Source organism: Acanthisitta chloris, unplaced genomic scaffold, assembly GCF_000695815.1.
Source record: "Acanthisitta chloris isolate BGI_N310 unplaced genomic scaffold, ASM69581v1 scaffold17304, whole genome shotgun sequence".
Lineage (NCBI taxonomy): Eukaryota > Metazoa > Chordata > Aves > Passeriformes > Acanthisittidae > Acanthisitta > Acanthisitta chloris.
In genome coordinates, this window is record NW_008668954.1 from 4,787 (window position 1) to 15,377 (window position 10,591).

At 48.4% G+C, this 10,591-nt stretch overlaps 1 protein-coding gene across 1 annotated transcript; it reads left to right on the top strand.

Moving 5' to 3' along the window:
• Positions 1-883: 883 nt before the first annotated feature.
• UAP1L1 (UDP-N-acetylglucosamine pyrophosphorylase 1 like 1) lies at positions 884-10,174 on the top strand (the record flags this gene model as incomplete). Its single annotated transcript, XM_009073144.1, has 9 exons — positions 884-1,088; positions 2,737-2,912; positions 4,009-4,181; positions 4,993-5,186; positions 5,946-6,086; positions 7,620-7,805; positions 8,677-8,743; positions 9,675-9,870; positions 9,997-10,174. Coding segments are annotated over 8 exons (1,229 nt in total), but the record flags the coding sequence as incomplete, so codon positions are not given.
• Positions 10,175-10,591: the final 417 nt, after the last annotated feature.

Genomic DNA, 10,591 nt, shown 5'->3' on the forward strand with positions numbered 1-10,591 from the left:
TCCATAAATTCTCTCTGCACCAGGTCCCAGTGAGGGGAAAACCACCACCCACGGCACGGCACAAGGAGGCTGGAGCCAAGTTCCTGTGCCCCTCTGCTCGGCTCCTTCACTTCTCCCATGATGGTGCCCTGTGTTGGCAAACAGCATGCTGAGCATGCAGGAAAACTGTGCTTAGGACTGGAGCAAGTACTCAAGGTGTAACTAGTAGCTGAGACCCTCTGCTGAGTCTTTTGTGATGGACAGTTCAGTGGAGCCATTAATTACTTGTGGTTTGTTGTGCTTGGCTGTGTTACTGGTTGTGACTGCAGCTGTGTCCAGCTTCTGTTGGAAGCTGCAGCACAGGTACAGATAATGGATGAAGACAGATTCCAGAAATGCCCATGCTTTACTGAAGATGATGAGACTTGGGTTCTTTGGGATGTAGAAATGTTGGTGATAAGAGACTTCTGGAGGTCTCTAGTCCAACTCCCATTTGGAACAGGACTGTACACAGCCCGAGGCCAGGTCAGCTACAGCTTTACCAAAATAAGCCTTGAAAACCTTAAGAGATATCCCCCACATGTCTGGCTGTATTTTCCAGTGCTGCACCACCTTCCTAGTAAAGCCTTTGTATCCCAATGTCCAGTTTGAGTTTCCTAAGCTGCAACTCATGGCTGTTGCCTTTTGCTGTACTGTTTGCTGCTTTAGGTGAGGAAGTTGCTGCATCCAAGAAGTGAAGTGAATTTCTGTGTGTGTGCAGTGTCGTATTTCTCTGAGCTGCCAAGGCTGAACTGGCAGCTTCTGGCCGTACCCTGAGGTCTGCAGAGGGGCTTAGGAGAAGAGCATGGGGAATTGATTGCTTTGGAGGTTCTTATGTTCCCTTGGACTTCTGTCTCCTGTTCAGGCTTGCATCAGATCTCACAGAACAAGGTGGCAGTGCTGCTCCTGGCCGGAGGACAAGGAACCCGCCTGGGAGTGAGCTATCCCAAGGGCATGTATGACGTGGGCCTGCCCAGTGGCAAGACCTTGTATCAGATCCAAGCAGAAAGAATCCGCAAGGTGGAGCAGCTTGCGGGCCAGAGACACCACTGCACGTGTGCCATCCCCTGGTAGGTGGCATAGAGCCAGACCTGCTCCGCAGGGCTTTGCGTTCCAGTCCTGCCTGTGTTGTCCTCTGGAAGCACTGAGCTGGGTGCTGTGCTGAGACCGGGGGGGGGGAGAGCCTTTTGTGGGCAGCATTTGTGATAGCAGTGGCTGGAGGAGGGTGTGCAGGGCTGGGAGGTGTCAGGTCTGTGTCTGCAGACCTGAGGGATTGAGTGCTGCCATTGCCTCACTGACCACGATGCTGGCTGCCGTACCGTGATGGCCTTTCAAGCTCAGGCCCTGGTGACGCTATAAACAGCACTTTTCAGTGGTTGTTTCAGATTCTTCGCTAAGAAATTTCATCTGTTTCCGCTTTCTCAGGTTCCTGCATGGCGCATCACCTAGAGCTCACCTTCCAAGACCCTCTCCCTCCCCTTGCCCCTAATCTCTGTCACAGCACAAAACCTCTTGCTTTGTGTTCAGGCCACCTCCCACTGTCACCGTCCACAGTTGCTGGTTCTGCTGGCTGCTCACGGCTTTCCAGAGCCTTCAAAGGAGACTAGCTCTGGGCAAAGTGTGAATTCCCTATGGAATGTGGTGGGTGAGAGGAAGGCACTGCAGGTGATTCTGGGAATTTTTTCTGAGCGTTTTTTGTTAGACTATGAAGACTGTGACAAGATACCCTTATGGAATCAGTGTCTGGTCTGAGGCAGGGTTTGGTCAGAGTGAAAAAGCAGCTGTCTGAGGGCTTCAGGGTATCACACTGTTTTACAAATCGGAAATCAAAAAGGTGATTCATACTGTTTCCTCATGGAAAGTGAGTCAGTATTGTGCTTCTCCCTGAAGCCTTGTATGCAGGACCTGAATTGCAAATGCACCATCCCTGGTGCTGCTGGAAATCAGGATGGATTATTTGCAGGATGCAACATCTGCTGATAATGTTTCCATTTTCTCTCATGGGGCTGAGGAGGCTGTTGGGAAAGTTCACTGCTGCTATACACCTGAGCCCAGTGTATGCTGTGCTGCAGAGATGTAAGTCAGGGTGGGTGTGAGGTCCAGGCTCTCCGGTGCCAAGGACTGATTCCCCTGTCATGCTGGCAGAGGACCCTGTATTCCTGTGCCAACACTTGTTGAAGTGTTTGGCAGGTAGATGATGAACATGGCTTTTAGCCACTGATGAAGAAGGAAGATAGTGAATGGAAAGACAGAAGTTATGTGGAACTGAAAGGAGAGGAGGAAACAGAAAATTGTAAGAGAAAAACAACCCATGCAGCTGGCAGGTGAAGATGCTGCTGTTTGCCTTGGCACTGAAGAGACAGAGTGAGCTGGTCAGTGTTTCTTTAGGCACTTAGCATCAGTTTGAATCAAGGGTGAATGGGGCTGTTGTCTTTTGCCTTGTTTTCCATCTCATCTGGATATCCAGATGTCGCTCACATTTAGGACAAGGCTCTTCTGTCTTGGCTGAAGCTAAGCCTGTGGGTAGGACCGTGCACAGGACCTCATGCAGCCTTCCTGCGGGATGAGTTCTGGAGGAGAGCTCTTGTTGAGGTTGTTCACCACAGGATGCTGCAGTGCCTCTCATTTCCCACTCCTGGGGTTCCTCCCTTTGGGTTCTGTTTGTAGTTTGGCCTTTCACTCGTGCTGTTCTTGCTCACTGCCCCCATTCCTGCCCAGGTACATCATGACAAGTGAGTTTACGCTGGGGCCAACAGAAGAGTTTTTTGTACAACACAACTACTTCAACCTGGATAGATCCAACGTGGTCATGTTTGAACAGAGGATGCTGCCTGCTGTCACCTTTAATGGGAAGGCCATCTTGGAGGAGAAGGGGAAAATTGCTACAGCTCCAGGTACCTGCTGTTCACTCCTGCATGCTGCAGTACACTCCTGTGTGTCGACAGCTGCTGCTGGCCACCAGCCAGCCCAGGCACGCAGAGTAGGCTTTGGGGGTCAGGGTTAATGCTTCCAGTCAGTGTGAGAGGGTCCAGTTAAGTGTGTTGGGCTGGTAATCAGGAGTGCAGCTATCTCTGCTTAGTTCTTGCTGAAGATTTGCCCAAAGCACATTGTTTTTATCAAATCTGAGAGTATGGGCAAGATTAGGAGTGGTGTGGCTGCAGCTTAGGAAAAAGGTGCATTGGCAGAGGTGTGTGTGAGGTCCCTGGAGTGCTGCTCCTGGGATGAAGATGTTGGGAGCCAGGCTCCTGCTCAAGGCTGATAACTGGAAATGGATGAAGAAGCAGCAAGCAGATTAACTCTTTCCAAAATGACAGCAGTGTCTCACCTGGCAAAGTTCTCCTCTTCTCTTAACCTGGACACAGTACGAGACTAGATGAAGGCAGCCTGACTGGGGCTGTGTCACAGGGATAGGGTGTTGCCAGATGCAGAGTAGTTTTCCTGAGCTCCAAGGAGGAGCTGTGAAAGGGTGATCTGTGATGAACAAATGTGCAGGTGTCTTTTGTGCAGCTGCAGTTCAAGCCTTTAAACAGGCATTGGGAAGTCATGGCAAGAAGATAAACAGAGAATAAGATTTATTTTAGTCTTTCTCTGAGGTGCGTTTTAAATACGCTTATGCCCTGCACTGAAGGAGAAGTGTAACAGACCTTTCCCACCCTCTGCATAATGTTTTGCCCTTTCGTGTTCTCCCTCTGAGGTTCTTACTAGCCTTCATAAAGACTCCTAATGCTGCTTAGTGAGGCTGGTGCCCGTGGTCCCACTCTGCAGGTGAGGGAGCTGGGGTGAGGAGAGGAACATGCTCACCTGAACTGCATGGCAGATCTGAAAATAAAATCTGGTAGCACGGACTCTTGGCTAGAAATCATTCCTTGTTCTGCTGTTCAAGCACGTTTGTTCAGGACTTCCTGCTTTTGCTCTGTTAGCTGCAAAGAAAACCAGCCCAGCCCGGAGTCACTGATGAGCCAGGGCTTTCTCTTTTCTCTTGCATTACAGATGGCAATGGTGGCTTATACTGTGCTTTGGTGGATAATAACATCTTGGATGACATGAAGCAGCGTGGAATCCAGTATGTCCATGTATACTGTGTGGACAACATCCTTGTGAAAATGGCAGATCCAGTCTTCATAGGCTTCTGTGTTTCCAAAGGGGCAGACTGCGGGGCAAAGGTGAAGTGGTCCTGACCCTGGGCTGGTTTCCTACAGGGTGTTAGGGTCTGATTATGCTTGGAAGCTGCTGGCTGGGGGGAGCTTAGATGAGCCAGGGTGTTCAGCCCTCTGCCCATCAGCAGCTCACTCCAAGCAGATGTAGAGCTGCTTGGTGCTGGTGTTGCATTCCAAATCCCTACCCATGGGCATCCCCTGTTCTTCCCAGAGTACAGTGGAAAATAAACTTCAGTTAGAGCAGGGACTGTAGCTGCACAGGAAACGACTCTGGAATCGCTTCCTCTCTGTGCCCAGCGCTTTCTCCAAAGGCACTCAGACTGTCTGCAAGCCATGTTGGATTGGGTTGTGATTTGTAAATGCACCTTTAAGTCTAAGGGAGGCATTTCTTATGTTCTGCTGTGGAAGATGGGGAAAGCCAATTAGCAGCCTGGGTTTTGTCACTCTAAAGCAGCAGGTGCCTGAGGAGAGATTTATGTTACTTGAGTCATTAGCACAGTTCATACAAACAGCTAGGGACAGCTTTCATTTAATGCCAGGTCCCAGTCCTTGATAAGAAGAGTGCTGCCCAGTGTGCTGATTGCTTTTAACAGGTTTTCTTCTGAGAAACTGTGCAATTAAGTGGTTGAGTACTGGGGTTTATGCCCAATCGTTGGGCAAAATGTGCCTCCAGACTTCTGTGTGCCCCTGCACTGCCCTGCTTATGCTCCTGAGGTGCTGGAGGGTCAGCAGGCAACAGTCCTGTTTGTACATAGGAGCTGGAATAGTGCTGGGATTTTCTTCCTCTTTGTCATAACCCTGTGTCCTGTGGCCTCAGGTGGTGGAGAAGGCCTACCCCACGGAGCCTGTCGGGGTGGTGTGCTGTGTGGATGGGCTGTACCAGGTGGTGGAGTACAGCGAGATCAGCCCAGAGACTGCGCAGCAGCAGCACCCCGATGGGGGACTGATGTTCAGTGCTGGCAACATCTGCAACCACTTCTTCACTGTTGAGTTCCTGGAGACAGTGGCCCAGTAAGTCCCAGCAGACCTGCTAGGCAGCTGTGCTGCCTAGAAATGCCTCCAAGAGCGAGTGTCCCTGCTTCCCACTTTGTAATTTCAGTTATGGGTACCTCCTGTATCTTCCAAACAGTTCCAAACAGCTGTGTCCCCTTTCTGACAAGCCCCATGATGCTCTTCAGGCTCTGCCCAAGGAAGAGGCTGTCAGCTTCACTGTAGCTAAATTGACCAAGATATATCAGTGCATGACCTTCCTGGGCCTGCAAGGGTGAGCAGCTGTGTGGGCTGCAGCATGGTCAGTGATGCCCACAGTGATGGGAGTCACTTGGGAACACCAAAGATTTCTAATGGGAATGGCACCAGTGCCATCCCTTGGGACAACAGAGTTTGGAGGAAAGGGTGAAGCTGCAGGAGGACTCTGCTTGAGCCTCTGGGTGAGGGATCTGCTCTCTCTGCTCCAGTGTAATCCTGAACAGGTAACAATTTGGGTTGCCTTTTTTTTTTTTTTTAACCTCTGCCTACAATTTCAGCTCAATGCAAGATTCTCCCTCTCCTCTGGCTGTCATGTCCCACTGGTACAGGGAAAGCTGCTGGCTGGGCTGCTTTGCTTGGTGCATTGTTTCCTGGATGTGACAAGAATCACCTGGGACAGAGCAACACCTACAACAGCTGGGAGATGACCCAGAGCAGTAATAAGCCATCTGCTTCCCACAAGTATAGTGTTTTTTTCTAAGTGGCATGAAGTAAAAGAATTTGTTTTCTCTCCTTTTGCAGGAAATATGAGCCACAGCTGAAGCATCATGTAGCTGTAAAGAAGGTGCCCTACATTGACGAGGAGGGAAATCTGGTAAAACCGCTAAAACCGAACGGGATAAAGCTGGAGAAGTTTGTGTTTGATGTGTTCCAGTTCGCTAAGTTAGTGGCAGACATCATTTTCTCTCATTTTCATTTCATCATTCTTTTTTTCCCCTCCTCTTCTCAATGTTTGTGTGAATGACCGTAGGTTGTAACACGCTATGCCAGGAAGCACATGGCTGTGGGTGGCTTGTTTAGGAAGGCTGTTGGATCTACAGCCAGCTCCACCCCACCAGGAGCACCACAGGCTCTGCGGGGAGCACTCAGCCACCCCTGCTCCCAGACTGGCTGTCCCACTGGGGATGTGTGGGCTGGCCTGGCCTCTGCCAGCCTGGGAAAAATAAAAGGCAATCGAGCACAAAGCCCATGAGCCTCATGATGGAGTGTTCAGACTTGCAAAAATTTGGTCTTTCAGGACTGTGGCTTCCATGGCAACTGCAGCTCTGGTTACACTTTTGGGTGCTGTTACACCAGTGCTCAGCTCACACTCTTTGTGCTTGGAAAACAGTTTGTCTAAGCACCACGAGGCCAAGTTCCTCTTGCCGTGGGAACTGTCAGTGTTGACTTGCCAAGCTGTACAACATAGCTGGGAGTGCTGTGCCATAGGCAGTCAGGGGTACTTGTCTCTTGGGAATGTGGGATTTTAATAATTTAGGAATTTAGCATCAGTGTTCTTATAAACCTGTTTTCCAAGGTCTCATATTCAGCATGAACATTGTGTTTCAGGCTTAAATAAATGGCAAAGAAAGACCTCAGGCAAACTGAATTATCTTTGTTTGGGGATGGTATTTCTGGTTTAGAGTATTTTGTTTAGGATAGAGAGCTCAAGGTTTGAACCAGTCGCCATTTCCTGACGTTCATTCAGTAAAGTAGTATCAAACCAAAGGCAAAAGCAGGGAAACAGTGCTGAATTCTGAGCTGGGACAGGGCTCATTTGCAAGCAGTGATTCCATGTACTTTAACACCTCAAAAGCAGCTTGGCAGCTGCACTTCACACGTGAAATGCAGAAACACACAGATGCTGCTGTGGCGATTTTTAATTTGCATTCCCATTTCTGGTAAATAGCTGTACTTACCATCACCTCTGAGGCCTCCCTTACTTGTTTGTCCCTGGGAACTTATGTCCCTAGCTCGTCCTTGCCCACAGACTCCCAAGCAGAGTGCCATGTCTTGGGGCAAGGTGTGGTGCTGTGCAGCGAGTGCACAGCTCACACTGTGTCCGACCTCTCGGCAGTGCTGCGCTCTCCATCCTGTTGTGCTCTGAGTTGTCTTGTCCAGGAGCCTCCTGGTGCTTGGAGAGCTTTCTGTGGGATCTCTGTTGTTTTTCCTCCCACCTGAGTTCAGCTCTGGAGAGTTGGGAGGTTGTTACATTCTCAAAGAGACAGGACTGCTTGTGTTTTTCCATCCTACAGCCCTAGTACTCCTTGGCTGTTCAGATGGGCACTGGGCTTCCCTTGGCTTCGCTGCCCCAGGCTGATACATCACTGCTCCCTAAAGTATCTGAGCCTTTCCCCATGAATGTTGTTGTTGCATCAGCAGGGCTGATGACTAGCTCTGGTTTCATGATCATTGTCTTCTCCCCTTTGCTGGTAGGAATTTTGTGGCATTTGAAGTTCTGAGGGAAGAGGAGTTCTCGCCACTAAAAAACGCAGACATGGCTGACAAAGACACTCCTACCACTGCTCGACAAGCCCTCCTGGCCCAGCATTACCGCTGGGCTCTCGGAGCTGGGGCCAGATTTGTGGATGGAAATGGTTGCAGGATACCAGAGAAACTCAGGTATGAACCTCTGTGACCTTCTCTGCAGCTTCTCTGCTGGGACTGCCCAGCCGTGCCAGCTGTTCCATGGCGTGTGCTGGGCACTCCAAAACCAGATGCTAGTGTGGTCACATGGTGGCTCAGCTGGTCCTCTCTGGATGTGCAGATTGATGTCTGTTGCAGCTCCTGCTTCCTTAGTGACTGTGGGTGCTCCAGGCCGTAACACAGGGCTCTGGGCTTTATTTCTAGTCGATCCCTGCCCTTGGGGTCATAGAATCATAGAATTTTAGGGGTTGGAATGGACCTTACAAATCATCTAGTCACAACCCTCTGCCGTGGGTAGAGACACCTCCCACCAGACCAGGTTGCTCAAGGCCTCATCTAGCCTGGCTTTTGAGTCATGAGTTGACCCCTCCTATAGGACCTTGTTAGGCAGGAGCAGCCTTTTCCATCACTCTGGATTTAGCTAGCTCATGGAACTTTAATTTGTAGTCCCTGCCAGCTTTTCTGAACGTGACCCAAACAGGATTCCAGGTGGGCTTACGAACTGCATATTGCAGTGGTCACCAATTCGGATACTTCCCGCATCACGTGAAACGGGAAGCTGCTTTTACTCCGTGGGGCCATTACTTCAACAACTCATAGTTCTATAAACCCACAAGCTGTTGATTTTATTTGAAAAGCACCTCTATAAAAGTGATGTTCTGGTTTTGATGAGAAATATTTGGGGTCTGTTAATTCCCTTTTATTTTCACACTGTGTTCAAATAATGTCTGGTGCATGTATAGCAAATGTTTTATCCTTCTGGATATCCTATTCTTGACAATCTTTTGAAGAAGATGCACTGGTTTCTAAGCATAGCAGGAAGTTATTCCTATGTTCTTTTCTCCAGCCTCTCAGGAGCTGAAGATCCTCCAGCTGTGTGTGAGATTTCTCCATTAGTGTCTTACTTTGGGGAGGTGAGAATAACTATCTGTGGAGGTTTTTTTAAGAGAGTGCAGGTATGCATCTGATTTCCTTCTGAACATGGGAGATTCCTTTAGTCTGGGCTTGCTGAGAAGTGGTAAGGAATTGGGACTTGGGCTCTGTTCATGGTTCCACTATGATTTACACTTCAGCAGTTTGTTCACTCAGTTTCAGCCATCTGTAATATAGATTTGCAATGAGGCTGGACAGTTTCATTAGGACTCACAAGAACTTTGAGATCTTCTGCATGAGAAGTGCAGAATATTCAAATTACAAAATCCATAGGGTTCTGTGCTCACTTATGCCCATCTCCCACAGTGAGTGAATACTGACTGAGAAGTGTGATATATATATATGGATTTAGGGAAAACATTTCTCAAGTTGTGCCTCTGAAAATAACTGATCCAGACAAGCTGCTTCCATTTAGTAGTGAGAAGAGGAGCTTCCCTGTGTTGGGCAGACAGGGTGAAACAAAGTGCATTGCAAGGGGATATGTGGGCACTGTGGGGAAGGGGGTTGATAAAACTTTACACACTGCTAGTTTCTATGTGTGTTGACTTTCGTGCCAACTACCTGCACTAGGTGTACTCCTCAACACGCACAGGGAGCTAACCGGTCACAATCGATACATTGTGAGAACAGAACGAAAACAAGGCCATTAAAGCTGACTTTTCTTTGCTAGGATGATTCTAGTGTTAGCCCCTCTCCAGGCACCTTGTTTCTGAGATCTAGTGTTACACTTCCTTGATGCCTCTCCATGCACCCAAGCTTGGGACTGAAACATTTTCCATCACTTGGGAAGCTGTTGCTGTTGTCTGTCCTTCCTGTGACCTTCGTCAGTCATTCTCTGAGGACCTAAAAATAGTGCAGGTGACCAGTCTGATGCATTTACAGCCTAACAGTACTGTTCTCACACCTTCTCAGGGTCTGGAGGCCTACATGAAGAACAAAGACTTCCCATCTCCCTTTGTACTCGATGAAACCAAAGTGGACATGCTGGGAAATTCTTGAAGAGGGAAGCCTTTCCCCCTCAAGTCAGAGATACGTTTGTCAGATCCATTATAAGAACTGACATTATTAAAATGTCAGCTATGAAGTGTGTTATAAACAAAATTGCTTTGCAGTGTCTGATTGATGCCAAATCCTCACAGCAGTTGTGTTGACACACGTGTGTCCCTCAGTTGTGTTTGGTAGCTTTGAAGGCTGTGCCTTTTACCTCGGTCTGTTTTGTACACTTGGATGTGAGTGAGGATTAATACCTTCCAGGTGCCAAATAGATCTTATTTCTTATTTTCTGTGCCTATGAATATGGAAGAGAGCCACTCAGGGCCTAGTAAATCAGCTTTGCATTCAAGAAAATTAAATCGCGTCAGTGGCTTGTTAGGTGTATGGTTTGTGTTGTTGTGGTTGGCTTTTTGTTTTGGTTTTGTTTCTAAATTGTGTGCACAGCTGCAGTCAGTTTGAGGCCTGATCCTGAAAAGTATAGAAGGACCTTGGCTATTGAGGCCTTTCTCTCCAGGGATTTGTCTTTTCCCTAATCTTATGCTGGTTGGAAGATCCAATCCAGCAACTGCATCCTCTAAGCAGATCACTCAGACTCTGCTGTAGGTAGGGATGTTGCTGTGCCTGAGCATTGCTTGAGGTTTGGACTCCAAAGCAGAACAGACTAGTTTTGTGTTTGGGCTCACTGGTGCCATGCTTAGACTGATTGCTCCTTACAGCTGTCACTACATCAGTTAAATTAATAAACCAATACATTAATTTTTTAAAAAATGGGCTTTCTTAATTAAAAAAAAGATGAGATTTTTTTCACAACCCTGTGCCCTTCCTGTCTATAACAA